General features: G+C 38.8%; 1 protein-coding gene across 1 annotated transcript in view; it reads right to left on the reverse strand.

Annotated features, from left to right (window-relative positions):
- IFLTD1 (intermediate filament tail domain containing 1) overlaps positions 1-20,176 on the reverse strand; it is a 98,506-nt gene that overhangs the window by 65,339 nt on the left and 12,991 nt on the right. Inside the window, exons 4-7 of the mRNA XM_006866980.1 lie at positions 19,045-19,231; positions 18,402-18,521; positions 7,842-8,056; positions 5,459-5,631 (exon numbers count right to left, since the gene is read on the reverse strand). Coding sequence (XP_006867042.1) covers positions 5,459-5,631; positions 7,842-8,056; positions 18,402-18,521; positions 19,045-19,231 — 695 coding nt within the window. The remainder of the gene's footprint in view (positions 1-5,458; positions 5,632-7,841; positions 8,057-18,401; positions 18,522-19,044; positions 19,232-20,176) is intronic.

Consider the following 20,176-nt stretch of genomic DNA (forward strand, 5'->3'; position numbering starts at 1 on the left):
GTTTCCGTGCCTGTCAATCTCTGGTTGTTGTCTGTTCTTGTTGGTTTTCAGTCCAAAGAACTCCCTTTAGGATGTTTTGAAGTGCTGGATTAGCTTTGACAAAACCTGTTGGCTTCTGTTTATCCTGGAATTTTGATTGCACCATCGTATTTGATTGAGTTTTGCTGGGTAAATGATTCTTGGTTAGCAGTATTTTTTCTTTTAGGGTTTTGTATATGTCTCCCCATTGCCTTTTTGCCTGCATGGTTTCTGCTGAGAAGTCAGAGCTTAAACTGATTTGCTTGCCTTTTTAAGTAAAAGTCCTCATTTCCCTGGCTGATTTTAGGATTCTCTCCTTGTCTTTGATTTTGGAGAGTTTGATTATTATATGTCTTGGTGATTTTCTTTTAGGGTATTTCCTTCCTGGTGTACGTTTGTCTTCTTGAATGTTTATCTTCTCATCTTTAAAGATGTTAGAGAAATTTTCTTCCAGAAGCTCTTCCACTATCTCCTCTGTGGACTTCTCTGATTCTTCCTGTACTGGCATGCCATTAATTCTTAAGTTGTTCCTCTTCATATTATCCAGCATGAATCTTATACTCTCTTCAGATTTTTTTATCCTTTTTTTCTGCTTGTTCTTCTATCTTAGCAGTATTGAGAGTTTTGTCTTCCAGCTTGTTGGTTCTGGCTCCTTTCCCCTTTCAGTGTATTTTCCATTTCTGATATTTTATTATTAATCATCTGGATCTCTTTTTGCAGGTCTTAAATTGTTTCCAATGCTGTATCGATCATATTTGATCGCTCTTATAGTACTTTCCTCACTTCTTCCTTGCTTTCCTCCACCCATTTTCAGAGCGTTTGAATTTGTTTCCATATCAGTCTTCTGAATTCCTTCTCAGGCAAATCCAAACCTGCTCTTCCTCTTCTGGAGAACCTTTGTCTGTCTCCAGCTCATTTGTCTCAGTTACTCTTCTGTTTTTGGACATGTTTTAAGATCTTTTGTTGTGCTTTTTGGTCATTTCCAGTAGTTATGTGGGTTTTTAATGCTTAAATGGATATTTGTTGCTGTGTTGTTAAGCTTACTGGGTTGGGTGTCTCCTGGTGGATATGATCAGGAGATAGGCTTCCCTTTTCACATGTAATGCTTAGCAGCTGTTATTGGCTCTTGTCTCAATGGTGGAATATTATGGAGAATGCTTGTAGCTTGGTAATATGGTCATGATTGCTGTTTCTTCCTGGATAACATAGGGAGAAAAAGCCCCCACCTCCAAGAAAAATGAGTCATCAAAAAGACCAAAAGCAGAAGCAATATAAAAGCAGAGATTAAAAACCACCACTTTGAAACAAAAATGAAACTGTGGCCAACTGGCCAGCTGCCTTGCTACACAGGCAGTGTGTGTGCACTGCAGAAGCCTCCAGCAGTGGGTAGGGATATCTGCTCGCTTCCTAAGGCACCTCCTCTAGTCACCACTGTAGAGGTGCATAGATAGATATTGAGAAGTGATTCTCATGTGCAAGGATATTTCATTGCAGCATTATCTGTAGAGCAAAACATTGATAAGGAATATACAAGGAAATTGTCATTTACTACATGGAGTGAATATAATAATTATTTAATATTAATACAAATGCTTTATAGTTAAGTGAATTAAATACATATATTTATCTATCTATCAGGGTGTCTTGGTTTGGCACTGTAGGATAAGCACTGGATTGCTAACCATTAGATTGGCAGTTCAAACTCACCAGCTGCTCCCTAGAAACCCTAATACAGGGTCACTAAGAGTTGGAAGAGACTCTATGGCACTTAACAATAACAAAAACAATATATATCAGGGAAATTATATCTTCAAAAATGATACTAAATTAATAAAAAAAAAGGTTTGCACATTTAGCATGATACCATTTATAAAAATTAAAACCACACCAATTATACTATATATATTGTATGGACCTATATGTAATTAAAACAGTCTTGCTGTGGTTCTGTGGGTTGATGAACTAGACTGCAAAGTTGGTTTGAACCATAAGTTCGGCTCACCAGCTGCTCTTTGGAAACCTAAACAGGTCACTATGAGTAGAACCCACTTGAAGCTACTTAACAACAAATATGGAATTAAGGAGCCCTGGTGGTGGTAGTGGTGGTGGTGGTGGTGTATCACCGAGTTGGTTTTGACTCATAGCGACCCTGCATAGGGTTTCCAAAGCAGCAAATCTCTATAAGAGTAGAAAGTCTCATCTTTCTCTTGCAGAATCTCTGGTAGTTTTGAACTGCTGTCCTTTTAGGCTGTTTGGTAACCACTATACTACCAGAGCTTCTTAAGGAGCCCTGGTAGCATAGTGGATTACAAGATGGGCTGTTAACCACAAGGTTAGCAGACTGAGTCTACCAGTTGCTCCTCAGAAATAAGATAAGGCTTTCTGTTCTTGTAAAGATTTACAGGGTCACTGTGATTCAGAACTGACTCCGTGGCATACAACCACCACCACCATATATAATTATCAATCTTGGAAAAGCAGAGAACAGCAAAAAAGAGAAAGACCCCTAACAGATGGATTGACACAGTGGCAATAACAATGAACTCAAACATAACAATTATCGTGAAAACAACACAGGACTGAGCAGTGTTCCATTCTGTTGAGCATTGGGTCACTATGCGTTGGAATTGACTTGATGATACCTAACAACCACAAGATTTGTAATGAAAGTATAAAAACAAGGACACAAACGACTTACTTCAATTTAATTTCAGAACTAGAAAGAAGCTCAAAGGTGACTTCAAATTTATCTGGTATGTTATGAATCAATATGACAAATGTTATGAATCAATATGACAAAATGTTAGCCCACATTAATTCTGAATGATTTTTAAATGTGTACTTTCTACATTATCTTCTTTTCTGTATTTTTCTGTATGCATATTTTAACACTTAAACAAAATAACATATGCTTGGCATGATTAATATGTGATAAATCTTAAAATGATGTGGTGCAGTGGTTAGGCTGGCTGTTTGAACCCACTAGTCACTCCATAGGAGAAAGATGTGGCAGTCTGCTTCTGTAAAGAGTGTAACCATGGAAACTATTGGTCAGTGCTACTCTTTCATATAGAGTCACGATCAGTTGGAACTGATTCTACAGTAACAAGTTTGGTTTGGTTTTATTAGGTATCTCTAGAGCTTATATTTGATATTCACAATTGAAAACAAGGCAAATGTTTCCAGATAGAAGAGCTAAGACTTCATACATACATACAGCTAAGACTTCATGAATGTCTTCAACAGTCCAGCACACTAGTCTATATATTGTAGGGAAAAGACACAAGATTGAAGGATCAATAAGTAAATCTGATGAACTTGTCCTATCTTCTTTTCTTTGTTAGATATTGAGAAATATGCTAACGATAGTCTAAACTGAAGATAATGACGTGACTAGAGGCTAACAGGAACATAATCCTGTATTTCCTCTAGGAGCAATGGTTCAGTATTTGCTCATCCAAGTTTTATAATAACTTTATAGAATACAACTATCATGGATAATGGGAATCAACTGTATACGTAACACATTGAATATAGAACTAAGTGCTGAAAAACTTTTTTAAATTTCAGATTCAAACTTCTTGCTTTATAGATGAGGACACGTAGGCATAGGACTATAAAGTACTTAATATTATGAAAAAGGGATCTGTTGAGCAATTTACAAGTTTTCTATCATTCCACTTCTGACAGGTACTAGTTTTAGGTGCTATTTCTTACTGACTGATGTGTTAGCACACTACTACCAAGATTTTTGAACTGTGTTTCATAGAATCACAGGGAAAGAGGGAGAAGACTAAGAAGGCACTGAACTGAGCAGTGAAATTGGCTACCTCCTCTTCAATTTGTTGTTGTTAAATGCCAGTGAGTTGGTTCCGACTCTTAGTGACCCTGTATAGGATTTCTGAGGAGTGACTGGTGAACTTGAACTGCTGGCCTTGAGGTTCAAACCAACCTTGCAATTCAGTGCATTAGCCTGCAGTGCCACACTTCAATTTAGATCTACTTTTATCTATTTTATACATTCTGCATACAATTTTCATTATTTCTTTTTTTCTTTTCAATCTTTCTTCTGCTAAATAAAGGTTTACAAGTTATTTACTAGAACTTCACCAGGATAGCTAAGGTTGACATTTTCCACAATTTAGGCCTGGTTCTTTCTTGGGATTAAGCGTAGTCGTTACGAATCGGGCTGCGAACCACAAGGTCAGCAGTTTGAAACTACCAGCTGTTCCACAGGAGAAAGATGAGGCTTTCTGCTCCCGTAGAGATTTACAGCCTTGAAAACCCTGTACAGGGTCTCTAGGAGTTGGAACCGACTCCACGTCACATAACAACAACAACAACAATCTAGTTCTTAAACCTTGCGGGCATCTGGTGAACCTTATAGATGCTCTTCACAGAAAAAAAATCATAAAGGCAAACATTTTTTTCATCCCTCTTAGTGGCATCATGTACTTACTAACACCCATTAATAGTCCCTGGGTCCATAACAACAGTTCTAAAAGCTTTATTAGAGAACTTAAATAAGAAACTTCTGACTGGAAACAAATGAAAAATTCAGATGAATATTAGAGTGTGTTTGGAAAATATGGACTTTTCTAAAGTGCAGCTTAATTTGTAAAACCAGTTTTTCCTGTCTAATGAAAAGCAAAATCTTCTTTTGAACAAATGTCAAGAATCACTATGAAATACCCTTGCTGGTCACACTATTTTCCTTTTCATTCAGATTCGTTTAATGGATATCTATCAAGAATTAGTTGTAGAAGATATTACTCTAGAGCAAAGATAAGTGAAATGGCTTACATTTGTTATTGCTAAGTACTGTTGAGCCATTTCTGACTCACAGTGGTGGTAGTTATGCGCCGTTGAGTCTGTTGGACTCATAGCGACCCTGTAGTGGTTTTCTGAGGCTGCAAATCTTTACAGGAGCAGAAAGCCTGATCTTTCTCCTGCAGAGCAGCTGGTAGATTTTAACTGTTGGCCTTGAGGTTGGCAGTTCAGATTGTAACCCACTATGCTACCAGAACTCCTCTGAAATAACTAGTGATAGGTTTCCAAAGCTGTAAATGTTTGCAGGAGTAGAAAGACTTATCTTTCTCCTACTGGTGGGTTTGAACCACCAACCTTGTGGTTCTCAGTCCAGTGTTTACCTTACAGAGCCACTATACTCCCTACCGTACTGCATTGTTATTGCTGTTGTTTAGTGCTGTCAAGTTGGCTCTGACTCATAGCAACCCTGTATAAGGGTTCAGAGACTTGTAATTCATTATGGGAGCAGAAAGCCTCATCTTTCTCTCATGGAGTGGTTGGGGACTTCATTTGGTGCCATCTATTCTTGAGAATGTGGAAATGTTTTAATGCTTAGTAAATTCTACTACGTGATTCCTTTATCTCAGTGCTCAACATATACATGCCTCCCTTACTCTCCCTTTTGTCTTACCTGAAGCTGGATTAGGCCTGGCTGATTTAGGCCTGGGCTTTCTGTTCAAATGTGTTCCAGCACTGCATGTATTGTGCAGTTTAGTCAGAGGACAGTACGGATGTCCAGGGACATTAGGACTGTGACACCAAGGGCTGTGAGTGGGAAAAAGGGTTGGTGGGATTTCTTTTATTCTGTAAAAGAAAAAAAATAAGTCCAAATTAAACCCCAAAAACACTTTATAGCATTAGGGATGAAGGTATAATGAAAATGAAATCATGGTGAGACCAGAGAATATGACTTTCTCAAAACTTGAGGGGTAGAACTTTTATCATAATATTAGAAGCATTCACCTACACATAAATAAATCTGGTACCTCTACCCACAGCAGTTATTGATCCATGGTGAGTAGACCATGAAACTTCTAGATAACATACTGTTCGCTGTACCTCAAACCCAAAAACCATACCCTTTGCCATCAAGTTGAATCCTATTAACTACATGGTTATAACTTCTCTTCTTCTCTCCATAGCCTTGCCTCTGTAATAGTAGTGTCAGTGAGAAGTGAAATGGTTCACAATATTACCTAATGAAGACTGGCAGACTATATTCTCCTGCTCACTACCTTTTATGATTTTCACATGGGCTGTATGTTTATGTAGACAGTTATTACTATATTTGTTCATCAATATCTACTTGTCACCTGATCATTTTCAAAAGACAGCTCAATTAATAGTTGTGGGAAAGAGTCAATTAAAAAATAAACACACTGGGCTAAGTGGCATAGAGGTAAATGATGATGTATGCACAACCTTGAAACAACAGGGCTCTGGGATACAGGGATTGAGGCATGGTTTAAATGAGTGAAAGAGGGGAAATAATGTTAAGATGCTTGGCTGTCTTTTGAATCTTGGTTTCCCTCGCATAGCTTTGTAAAATAGACACTTGAGTGGGAGAGAAAAGAATAGCCAGAAATATCACCATAGAAAGCTTGTAAGTCCATCTTCAGCCTATAACTGATTCGAATATCTAAAATGGGGCTACAACTTGCCCAGTGAAGGAGGCTTCTGTGGAGCCTCTGCATTACATAAGACCATAGGTGGAATCCTGATCTTCATCCAGAACTTTCTGAGGTGGGAAATTTCCACTGAAAGGACAAGCAGACCAGCCTGCAGTAGCTAGAAGAACAGAAGATACTTCTTGAAAGAAAGACCAGCAGGAAAAATCAAAAACAATAATGTCAGTCTGATTGACTACTACAAGAACAAGCAAGTCATATGCCTGGGAGCCATCAAGGCAAGTGGTCAGGTCCCCTCAAGGCAAACCCCCTTTCAATACTAAAACTCAAGGGGAATACACAAGCAGGCATGTGGTCTTGCTGCTGACTCCATTGGTCACCGATAAGGGGAAAAGGGGTAAAACAGCAATGAAGTTGTGAGCTATCAATAGACTCCTGGGCTGAGACCTGGTTGGCCAGCAGTATGGCAAGGCCTGGGGACTCCTGGGCCCAGGGACAGGGACATGGCCACAGAGGACTAGAGTGGAGATTGAAGGGTCTGGCTGATAGGAAGTGAGGAGAGATGCACAAGAACACTAATACTTGCAGATAGTACCCATTTGACCTGGCGTCAATGGCTGGATGACTGGAATTCGACTAGAGGAAGAAAGAAGAGGAAAAAAAGTAATCTGCTACAATTTGATGAACTTGACCTATGCTTGTGGATGTAGTAGCTTAAAGGAGGGAACAAATCTTTACAACGAGGATCATTCCCACCTCCTCAGTACACAGGCTTGACAAGGATGGGCAACTTAAACATTGGTTACCCAAAATGAGGGGGCTACAAAGGCAAGAAATGACTGGGTTCCAAGGTTTCAAGAGGGTGCTGAGGAAGATAGAATCTCCACTGAGTGGTTTCCAACCTATCTGGACAGGAGCTAATGAAAGGAGACGGGGATAAGACTCTTGTGGTTTAATAGTGAATGATCGCTACAGGTCTGACTGTGAGTGTTGGAAATACAAAGGTAGATGTTTTGTAGCAAAAGGAGGGGAATGGTTGATTTTGCAGTCCAGGGGTGGAGGTCCCTGGGACTGTCAAGGGAGAGAAGCAGAGTGTGAAACCCTGTCCAGAGAAGCAGCAACACCTGAGATGGAGGGAGAGATGATGACCTAGAGACATGGAGCAGCTGGGGACTCTGGACTCTGGAAGGGAGAAGGTCTGTGTGTTGACGGCCATGGGGGCAGGCTTGCAGGGTGTACCCTTTGGTTGTTTGATGATGCATGCAGGGAATTGTAATCATTGCAGTGAAGCAAAGTAGGATAGGATGACTGTGGGGCTGGTGTTCTCCCATGCAGACTAACACATCATTCACAATGAAATAAATAAATAAATACATAGCTTCTTACCTCTTAAGAACTTGAATGCTTTCCGTCTGATATGGTGCAGCATCTCTCCCTTGTTGACCTTGTTCTTCTGTAGTTATTGTAGTTGTATATGTTGGTGACTGAAACATGTTACTTCGAGATGTTGTAGTTACAATTGAGCATCTATCAAATTTAATATCGGTCTCTAATTTCTCCCAGGCTTGCTTCCAGTGAATAGGAGTGTACCAGGCAATAGCCTACCAAAAATTGTTCATAAATATAAAATACTGTGGGTGTTAAGTAGATTTAAAAAATTTTTGCAATATAACTGCATCATTAAGCTGCACAAGAGGACTTCAAAAATTCATGGAAAATGGAATTAAATAATAAGGGAAATTTTCCATGAACTTACTGAAGCCCCCTCATATAATATACTTGCTTAATGTGTGAGGATGGGGAACAAAATCCTGGCCTTTGTTTCAAGGTTCTATGGGACATTAGGTTAGTCTTGGACTTGTTCTCATATGTAATGCTGCGTGGGTGATGAAGAATTGATTTCTGAACGTGCTGTAATATTCAGTGACGTTACTGAGAGAAGGGGTTATAATAATTATTAAGAAGTTCAATTTTAAATATTAAGACCCAATACTCTTGTATGCCAGTACTTCATTTTGGAAGGGATTATAATAATTATTAATAATTATCAATTAACTCCTGGAGTGGTACTGTACAATGAGCATTGGATTGCAAGCCACAAGGTCAGTGGTTCAAACCCACCAGCTGCTCAGTGGAAAACCTGTATAGGGTTGCTATGAGTCAGAATTGATTTGATGACACTTAATAATAACAACAGTAATAATTATTAAGCAGTTCAATTTAAAATATTTAAAACCCAATGGCACCTAACAACAACAACATTACTTGTATACCCGTGCCTTATTTGGGAAGGTACAGTAGACAGTAGAATTAGAGGTAGAGGAGTAAGCAGAGTCTATAGTTAGAAACCTAGGTAGGGGTGTTACAGAGACCTATGAACTTGACCACTAGAGCTGGTGCTTTTTTCACATCATGTTTACAACACGTATGTACAAAACAAATCCAGAAAATGTCTGCATAGAGACTATTATGTCTTTAGTCAGTTAACAAGGGAATGAAGCACCAAAATCTGCTCTAACACAGTGGCATCAGTAAGGGTGTGTGTCTGTTGGGGAGTGTGGATCACCAAAATGACCCTAGGCTCTGCAGTGGCTGTGCCTCTCACTTGACCACTGATCAGGGTTTGGACAGCTGTGACTCTACCACTGGTGGAGAAGAGGTTCTTTCCACCTTGGTCAGTGGGAGAGGGGAAGAGCTCAAGGATCCACAAGGGATGAGTCTGAGAGGGACCACACAATGTGGCTCTTGGCCCTCTGCACTGAACTGGGGGCTCTGTGTGTGAAACATGAGGTGCTAGCACACAGGGTGGGGAGACAGGGAGGGGAAGAGGCAGAGGAAGGGTAGGGTTGGCTGGTCCACCCATAGGGAGAGAGGTATGATGCCATTATCTAACAGACTAGGTGATATCACCATGACACTCTCATGGACCTCCTCTCGTACTAGGCCACCTTGCATTTGACTCATTTTGGTAATCTGTTTTATATTCACAATATTAGAGGTTGGGGTGGTGGTGGTTTATGCTATAACCATTTTTAAATCTTCTGCTAGGCCTGACAAATTAAACAGACCTAAAAACAATTTCAATAAGCTCTGGTAGCGTAGTGGTTATGAATCGGCTGCTAACCTCAAGGTCAGCAGTTGGAAACTACCAACTGTTTGGCAGGAGAAAGATGAGGCTTTCTGCTCCTGTAAAGATTTACAGCCTCGGAAACCCTGTACAGGGTCCCTATGAGTCAGAACCGACTCCACAGCATATAACCACCATCAAAAATACTGCGCTGGACTGCAAGGTCGGTTTGAATTGCAAAGTCTGCAGTTCAAACTTACCAATTGTTACTTGGAAACCCTATACAGTGTCACTATGAGTTGGAACAGACTCCAGGGCCCTTAGCAATAAGGACAATAAAAACACCACTAAGCATTATCAACTAGGCTAGGCCTCCTGCAGAGAAAGACAAAGATGAAATCCTTTTTAAGAATTTCAACTTCTTGGATCATAGAAGTAAAATCTCTTTCGCTGTAGATTTGGAGTGGGGAACATCTGGTCCTCAAGCCATATATGTTATTGTTGTTAAGTGCCATCGAGTCCATTCCAACACATACCGACCCTGCATATGGTTTTTGAGAAGCGACTGATAAGGCCTGCAAAATCATTTTGCCTGGCCCTGCCAAGGCAACCACAGTTCCAGCCATTACACTAGGGGTGACATAATTAAATGCCTGACCAAATACAGCATGCTAGTTTTTAAGTTGATAATTTTATTTGGTCTGCAAATGGTGTTATAAATATCCAAATGGCTGTTGGCAGAAAAAAAGTTTCCCCACCTCTGCTGTAGATCATGTTAGAAATCCTCTTCTTTCAGCAGCTCAACCATAGCCATTTGTATTGAAAATATGTTCATTATCTTTTTGGTGTAGTTTCCCTCAACTGGATTATAAATCTTTCCCATATAAGAGTAGTATCTTATTTCTCCCTGTATTATGGTGGTGATGGTTCTATGCTGTCAAGTCACTCCCAATTTATAGCAACATTGTATGGCATTTGCGAGGCTGAAAATCTGTCTGGGAGTGGTGGTGGTGGCGGCGTGCCATGGAGTCAGTTCCGACTCATAGCGACCCTGTACAGGGTTTCCAAGGAGCAGCTGGTGAATTTGAACCACTAACATTGTGGTTCAAAGTGACCTTTTGGTCCAGTGCATTAGCTGACAGTACCACTGTTTCTTGTTCATCTTAATAAAATAGGAGCATTATTGAGCTCCGGAAACATATTTATTTTATTTAATAAGTGCTGTCAAGTCGACTCTGACTCACAGTGACACTGTATAGTGTTTCTGAAGAGCAGCTGGTGAATTTTGAACCACACAGACTGTGTGGTTGAAACCAACCTTGAGGTTCAGTACTTATCCTACAGTGCCACACCAGGACTCCTATTTAATCTGTAGGATTGACTATTGAGTTAAACAGATGATTGCAGTCTCTGTGCCTTTCTTTTTTCTTTTTACAAGATATAGATTATTTTCTCTTAATAAACTATATAAGTAGAAAACAATTCTAGAGGCATGCTGAAACCCTGACTTTGTCTGTTTCAGCATGTGTATGGGAATGCACCAACCTGCCTTTTCAAGGAAACTCTAGCTGGCAATTATAGAGAGTGAAATCCAGTGTCACTGATGTGAAAATAGGAATAAACGTATATACATAAAAAAGGGACAACTCTGGACTAATCTTATGGTTTTACGCTGACTTGAAGCCCCATTTCAGCTTATTAAATGGAAGTGAATTAGCCACCACTTGTCTATGAATTATCCTACTGAGGTGGCTTGTGTGTTGCTGTGATGGTGGAAGCTATGGCACTGGTATTTTGAATATCAGCAGGGTACACAGGTTTCATTTGAGCCACCAGACTGAGACGCTCTAGGAAGAAGGAGAAGTGGACTACTTTTGAATGACTAGCTACTGAGAGCCTTTTGAATAGCAGTGGAACCCTGTCAACACCACAATCATTGAATATTGAAACATGATGAAGAGCACCAAAATATTGTCAGATACAGAAGCAGAAAATGAGACCCTCAGGTTGGAAGGCACTCAAAATATTACTGGAAAGTGCTAGCTCCTCCAAGTAGAGATGACCATGATGACAGGAATAAAGCTTTCGATACCTACATTTGTTGATGGAACACAACTCAAAATGAGAAGAAACAGCTGTAAACATCCATTAATAATAGGAACATAGAATGTAAGATGTATGATTTTAGGAATATTGGAAGATGTCAAAATGAAATGGAGAGCATAAATATGGATATCTCAGGCATTAGTGAGGTGAAATAGACTGGTATTGGGCATTTTGAATCTGACAATCATGTGGCTTACTATGCCAGAAATGACAAATTGAAGAGTAATGACATCGCATTCATCATCAAAAAGAACATTTCAAGATCTATCTTGAAGTATAATTGTACTGTGATAGTATAATATCTATAAACCTACAAGGAAGACCAGTTAATACCATATTATTCAAATTTACTCAACAACCACTGAAGTCAGTGATGATGTAACTGGAGAATTCTACAAACTTTCTCAGTCTGAAATCGATCAAACATGCAATCAAGATATATCTGTAGTCATTGGTGATTAGAAAGGAAAGGTTGGAAATAAAGAAAAATCAGTAGTTGGAAAATATGGTCTTGGTGATAGAAATGATGCTGGAGATTGCCTGATAGAATTTTGCAAAACCAATGATATATTCATGTAAATACCTTTTATAAACAACATAAAAACACATGAATCTCACCAGATGGAATATACAGAAATCAAATTTACTACATCTGTGAGAAGAGATGGTAGAAAAATTCCATATCATCAGCTAAAACAAGGCCAAGGGCAGACTGCGCATCTGACAATCAATTGCTCATATGCATGTTCAGGTTGAAGCTCAAGAAAGTTAAAACAAGTCCATGAGAGCCAAAATATGACCTTGAGTATATCTCACCTGAATATAGAGATCATCTCAAGAACAGATTTGATGTATTAGACACTAATGACTGAAAACCTGAAAAGCTGTGGGATGATATCAAGAACATCATACAGGAAGAAAGCAAAAGGTCATTAAGAAGACAAGAAATAAGGAAAAGGCCAAAGTGGATGTTAGAAGAGACTATGAAACTTGCTTTCATGGTCTGCAGTTCAAAACTACCAGCAGTTCTGCAGTAGAAAGATGAGGATTTCTGCTTTGGTAAAGTTTTACAGTTTCAGAAACCCTATACAAGATCGCTATGAGTTGGAACCAACTCCATGGCACACAAAATATTGAATTATTCAGGAGGCATTAAAAGAAGATGGAGGAATACACAGTCACTGTACCAAAATGTAATGGTCAATGATCAACCATTTCCAAAGGTAGCATAAGATCAAGAACCAATGGTACTGAGGAAGAAGACCAAGGTGCACTGAAGGCATTGGCAAAGAACAAGGCACTGGGAATTGATGGAATACAAATTGAAATCTTTCAACAAACTGATGCAACACTGGAGGCACTCAGTCATTTATGCTAAGAAATTTGGAAAACAGCTACCTGACTAATTGATTGGAAGAGATCCATATTTATGCCCGTTCTAAAGAGAGGTGACCCAATGGAACATAGCTATCATGGACAATATCACTAATATCACATCCAAGTAAAATTTTGCTAAAGATATTTCAAAAATGGCTGCAAATTGCCAGATGTTCAAGCTGTATTCAGATGAAGACATGGACCAAGGGATATTATTGCTGACATCAGATGGATCTTAGCTGAAAGCAGAGACTACCAGGAAGAGGTTTATTGACTATGCACAGACTTTCAACTGTATGGGCCATGATAAATTATGGATAACATTATGGTGAATAGCTATTCCAGAACACTTCATTGTGCTCATGAGGGACCTGTACATAGATTGTCCAAGAGGCAGTTGTTTGAACTAACAAGGGGGCACTGAGTGGTTTAAATTAGGAAGGATGTGTGTCAAAGTTGTTATCTTTTACCATATTTACTTAATCTGCATGTGGAACAAATAATCTGAGAAGATGGATTGTAGGCTGAAGAGTGTGGCATCAGTATTGGAGAAAGACTCATTAATAAACTACAAAATGTAGATGATTCTACTTTGCTTGCTGGAAGTGAAAAGGACTCAAAGTACTGATGAAGATCAAAGACCACACAGCCTTAAGTATGTGTTGCACCTCACTGTAAGGAAAACAAAAATACTCACTGCTGGACCAATAAATAACATCATGATAAATGGAGAAAAGATTGAAGTTGTCAAAGACTTCGTTTTGCTTGGATCTACTATGCACACTCATGGAAGCAGCAGTCAAGAAATCAAATGGTGTACTGCCCAAGGCTTATCTGCTGCACAAGACCTCTTTAAAGTGCTGCAGAACAAAGCTGTCTGTTTGAGGACTAAGGTGTGCCTGGCATACACCATGGCATTTTCAGTAGCCTCATATGCATGTGAAAGTCGGACAATTCATAAGAAATAATTGAGTCATTTGAATTATAGTGTTGGAGAAGAATATTAAAATACTACCAGAAGAGCATACAAATCTGTGTTGGAAGAAAATTAGCCAGAATGTTCCTAAGAAGCCAGTATGGCAAGACTTCGTATCTCATACTTCAGACATATTATCATGAAGGACCTGTCTCTGGAAAAGGACATCACATGCTTGGTAAAGTGGTTCTTCAACAAAAAAGAGAAAGCCTCCCAATGAGCACATAACAGCAGCAAAGGACTCAAGCTAGGTAACTATTATGAGGATGGTGCCGGACCTTGCAGGGTTTTGTCAGGTCCGAACTGGCACCACAGGTTAATGTGCTGGACTGCAAGTTAGGTTTGAGCTGCAAGATTGGCAGTTTAAGCTCACCAGTCGCTGTTCAGAAACCCTATGCAGGGTCGCTATGAGTTGGAACTACTTGACGGCACTTAACAACAACAATAACAACAACCAATAACAACAATTGAATTAAAGTAAACCAAATAATCCTGATTGTTTTATCATGTGTAGGGCATCCTATTAGGATGTGATATGAAAGAAAAGATTTGAAGTGAGGTCTGATGAATGAGTAGGATCTTAATAGGTTAAAAAGGTAGCAAAGAAAGTCTTTTAGGTAGCAAGAGCATGTGCAAAGACCCTGTGGCTTAAAGAAGGTTAATCTCACTTCCATTGAGTTGATTCTGCTTCCTAGTGACCCTGTAGGATATAGCAGAATTGCTCTCTAGGGTTTCCAAGACTAAAATCTTTATGAAAGTCTCATCTTTCTTCTTAGGAGCTATTACGGGCTCAAACTGTTGACTTTGTGGTTCGCAGTCCAATAGTTCCCCCACTGGGCCATCAGGACTCCCTAATTGTAGGCTGAATATTGGAGAATGAAAGAAGTTCAGCTCAGAGAACAAGGAAAAACATGGGAGGGGAGCTAGGGCTGTGGAACGAGGCTGGACTAGTTTTTGAGACTTAGCAGGACACTCAACATATTTAAGGCTTTTTTCTAATATGCTCCTTCACAGAGTTGATCTCCATGACCTGTGCTGGCATGCTTTATGCACATGTTTCTGTTAAAGTATTATTTCACTGTATTGCAGTTATTTATTATTACTCATCAATTTCCACCACTAGATTTGAGTTTCCTGAGGACAGGAACCATGTAACAATTCAAGTACATTTTCTTAAGACCTAGTACAATACTTGGCAGGTCTTATATGTAAATATCTTCCATGAGTCAGTTGATTACCTTTATTCTTACACTAACAAACAAAATGATTGGTGCTTATATCACCCTGCAAAATGAACTGATCTTTTATTTCCAAAGCAGTTGAAACCACTGGGTAAAAGGAGTAGTGTATGTACAAAACCTAATTCAGTTGCAGGGAATGAGAATTTACTAAAAGTTAAGTCCCAGGAGCTCAGGGAACTGATCTATTTGGTTTGATGCTCAGTACTTGCAACAGTGCATACAAAGTAGCAACTCCAAAAAGGTTTGTGAAATGGATAAAGAGATGGAAAAAGATGATGACCATTCTGAGACCTAGAATGCCTTAATACCAATCTGGGTTTTACTAGTGATTTCTAATGGGTTCTGGGTTTTGCTAATTAGGCTAAGTAAATAGCTTAGAACTGCATAACCACATTCCTCTCATTAGTGAAAATTATCAGAAGTATTATAAAATTCAGTTGGAGACCTCAAATAGATCTAAAAGTAAATAGTGAAGGCTGATAGATCACATCTCATGAGTGTTCTTTCATCTAATGATAACTGCTTGTTCTTTCAGAAAGCGTAGACAAAAATAACTCTTAATTATTTATTATTAGTATTATTAATATATTAGTGATGTCTGCTTTGAAGACAGAGCCTACTTAAGCATCAGTTATAATTTAGCAAGAAAGAAAGAAATTCAGATAGATTCTACTCAAAATATTGTGATATTAGTAATTGTTGTTGTCAGGTGCCATCGAGTCGGAACCTACTTGTAGTGACCCCATGCACAGCAGAATGAAACAATGTCCGATCCTGGGCCAACCTCACTACCGTTGCCACACTTGAAGCCATCAATGATGCCACCTAGCTGATCCATCTCGTTGGGGGTCTTCCTCTTTTTCTCTGACCCTCCATCTTACCCAGCATCACATCCTTCTCCAGCGACTGTTCCCTCCTGACAATATGTCCAAAGTATGAGAGATGAAGCTTAGCCATCCTGGCCTCCAAGGAACACTCCAAGGAGTAATTGTTATTAAGTGCTCCTATATAGGGTTTCCAAGGAGCAGCTGGTAGGTTTGAACTGTTGAACTTGTGGTTCAAGCTGACCTTTTGATCCAGTGTTTTATTAACAGTTATGTGATAGTAAGTTAGGTTGAGGGTAAGATAAAAGGGTAGATATTTAAGAAAAATTTAATAATGATTTTGAAAAGGGAATCCACTTATTGTTTTAAAAAGAGATAACTTTAAACCTTACTGATGTGTCGTTGAGTAAATATTTACATTAGTAGTACACCAAGGAAAAATTAGAGTGAAAATACAAAATGTCAGATGTTGGGAATGAATTTCACAGAGTTGTTCACAATACACTTAATATTATCATGAATAAAGTAAGATCATTACAAATTAAACTGCAAACTCTTTCATTATAATATTAGTCCTTTGAGAAGAGATACTATGAAGAGATACCATCTTGGTTATATTCTTACCAGTTAGTACAACTCCTAAAATAGAGAATAATAACAATGAATTGTTTTAAAAAAATAATAAATGACCAGAAAGGCCTATGTGTAGTACTTTTCTTTCTTATATTGCTCTTTGGGCCATACAGTGATGTCACTAGGGTTGGTGTCAACCAGTGGCATGTCTAGTACTTTTCTTTCTTATATTGCTCTTTGGGCTATATAGTGATGTCACTAGGGTTGGTGTCAACCATTGCATAACTCATGGTATCACCATCCCCCATCCCATGGCCCTCCTCCTGTACTAGACTATGCAGAATCCTCACCCCAAGAATCCACTGCCACTGAGTTGATTCTGACTCATAATGATGCTACATAATAGCATTTCCAAGGCTATAAGTTATTATGAGAGCAGATAGCCTTTTTATTTCTTCCACTACCTTGAGCTTAGCCATCCAATGCTGAATCTGAAGCACTACCAGAGCTCCTTACAGAATCCTTACAGTGTTCCTTATTACTTTTAATCATAGAATAATATGTGATAACCGTTGTTGTAGGTTGCTTAAATATAGTATTAAATTATATGAATACTAACAACAAAATTGTTTTATAAAATCTTTCTACATTGAATTATAACTTTATTAGTTCCAACATTATTAGTAACCAAACTGAAGCCTTTTTGGATTTTTCTCCTTCTTTTCCTTTAATTGCTACTTCAGTCTCAAAAAAAAAGTTATTGACATAGGTTCACAAATGCTACAATATTGTAGCTAAAACATGAGAAAATTTGACAAAATCATCAACTATAAAAACACGGATAGTAACAAAAAAAAGCACTTGCTTGTACATGTATAGATGAAGCCATGTGACTCAAAGCAACTCAATGTGTCATTGTAATTGGGTAATAATGACAGCTTGGACCAGCACATATTAGAAACTTTACAAAGTAAATTAGCATAGAGTAGTCAACTTACATGGATATTGATATTTGGGCTTATGAGAAATGTTTTGTTGATGTAACTAACTAGAGGGATATTTTAGTAAAAAATAATAAATTTCTGTTGAAACGCTGTACAAAAAATTTACAGCAATTTTGGTGTCACCTCCTCCCAAGTCACCCCCACGCACAGTGTAACCATGTGTGGTCCATACCCCCCTGCGATCCCCTAGTGATGCCACTGCTATTAATAAATCCTTGACTTTGAAATTTGAAGTAGTTTCTTAGAAATATGGGCCATCACAATTACTTTTGCCAAATTGCATGTGAATCTTTGGTACTGGAAAGGATGCTGTCGATATGTCTGATGTATGATACCAGTTTGTGACAGTTTTATCCAAGCTTTTGAAGATGGAAAATAATTGAATGAAGAAATATAAAAAGAGCTACCGATTATATTGGAATCCTGGTGTGGTGCTGTAGGGTAAGCATTGGACTGCTAAGCAAAAGTTCAGCTCAAACTCAGCTGCTATTCCTTGGAAACCCTATCCAAGGTCTCTTTGAGTTGGAACTGACTCCACAGCACTTAACAACCATTTAAGTAGTGCATGGCTCTGTAGGATAAGCACTGAACTGCTAACTACAAGGTCCGTGGTTTGAGCCCATCAGCTGCTTTACAGGAGAAAGATGAGGCTTTTTGCTCCCGTAATGATTTACAGCCTCAGAAACCCCATATAGGGTTGCTGCGAGTTAGAAGAGACTCTGCAGCACTTAACAACATCCATTATATTAAAAGCAATTGCTAAGAACCAGACACTGACTTCACCATTAGGTTTGCAAAGAATTGTGGTACAAGTCGGACTTGCTATAAACTTATTTTGCTCCTTCCAAAGAAAATCTGAGGGAGGCTGATGCTTTGCTTCAGATGCTGCTGCCCATACCTGTAAGAAAATAGTGTGTTAATGCCAATGCTGTTGGAGTTCAAAATAGATTTGTAAATGTCATAGGGTTATTGCAGCATATTATTTGAAGCAGATGAGGTTTTAAAATGTGATAATGTCAATCTGTGCATCATCAAACAGCTACTGGAAGTGGTCTAAAGGAAAGCACAGAAAGCGATGGGAGACCCTACAGCATCAAGTACCTGTCCTCTAAACAAATAAACTTTGTTTTTCTCATAAGGATTATGTTTGCTTATGATATTTGATTTTGATAGTTAAATCATAAAAGTAAAAAGTATCACAGACCAAATGGAAGAAAACTGTGGAAAGTTATTTCTAGGCATTAATTGATACTTAGAAATGACTAAATGGCACAATTGACCAACTACAATTAAAAAAGAAATCACATTTTCAATGCAGATCTAGTGATGAAAAGAACACTGGTGCTGAACCAGTGTCTGGCAATGTAAATGAGTTTTTCTCTGGGCAAATCTAGCTTATAGTATTGATATCTTGTACTCACCGTTACTGTGGAATTGGCTTGCATTATAGTATTTGGAGGGAATCGGAACAAAGCAACTGTCTGGCCATCCAAGTTCTGCTGGAGAATATGATCTCCAATCTCCATTTCTTGGTCGTAAGAACAGTTAATGAACCTCACATATAAACCTCTGAAATTCACATCAGCTATTTTAATATGTCCAAGAGCACTAGAAAAGAAAACATAATGATTATAAGGTGCCTTCAGATAATTGTATCTTTAGCAATTAACTCATTTTAAGAATTGCATAATAAAACCTCAGTTTCTTTATTTCTGATAAAGTTACTGTGAACATGAGTAGCAGCTCTGTTGAAAGAAGTTTGAAACATTAAAACATTAAAGAAACAGGATCATTCAAAAAAGTGTTGCTTTTTTGAAAAATACACATTTCAAATTTCTATTAAAAACAGGATTTGCTGTAGGCAACCATCTTCCTGCCTTTCAGCCACCAGCAAAAGACAGGAACAGAAAGAAAGGGGTATAGAAAAGCAGCTTAAGAACCGCTGTGCTTGGTCCAACGTCATTTTGATTTTGGGCACTGACGGAATGAAGCTTGTCTTCAAGTTGGCATTTCAGAGGCGTCGTGGCTGGAGAGCAGCTCTGCTTTCCTGTTGGTGGTGGATGAGGTTGTAGTGGGAACAGGGGAATCTGCCTGGTCCCCACTGTGCTCTTGCAAAGGGCAAGGAGGCCTAGCACCAAGGCTCATCTGATGGACCAAGGCAAAAAGGACCAAAAGAAAACTAGCCCTGACACCAGACCCCTTGCTAGAGGTGACTACTAAACTAAAACAGGGTCCTGTGAATGGGCACTTGGAAAAGTTCTTTATCTCCATACAAAATCATAGACTTTTATTAAACAAAATACCAAAATGTGAAGCTATTATTTCCTGACATGTCCTATAAGTCTACAAACTTCTGAAGATGATATTTCAATGTCTCTAAGTGTGGCGCTGTGGGTTAATGTGCCAGACTACAAAGCTGTTTGAACTGCAAGGTCGGCAGTTCAAGCTCACCAGCTGCTCCTAGGAAACCCTATACAGGGTCGCTATGGGTCGGAATCGACTCAAAGGCACTTAACAACAAGAAATAGAAGAAGTACTGGGCTTATTCTACTT

Source organism: Chrysochloris asiatica, unplaced genomic scaffold (assembly GCF_000296735.1).
Source record: "Chrysochloris asiatica unplaced genomic scaffold, ChrAsi1.0 scaffold00098, whole genome shotgun sequence".
NCBI classification, from domain to species: domain Eukaryota; kingdom Metazoa; phylum Chordata; class Mammalia; order Afrosoricida; family Chrysochloridae; genus Chrysochloris; species Chrysochloris asiatica.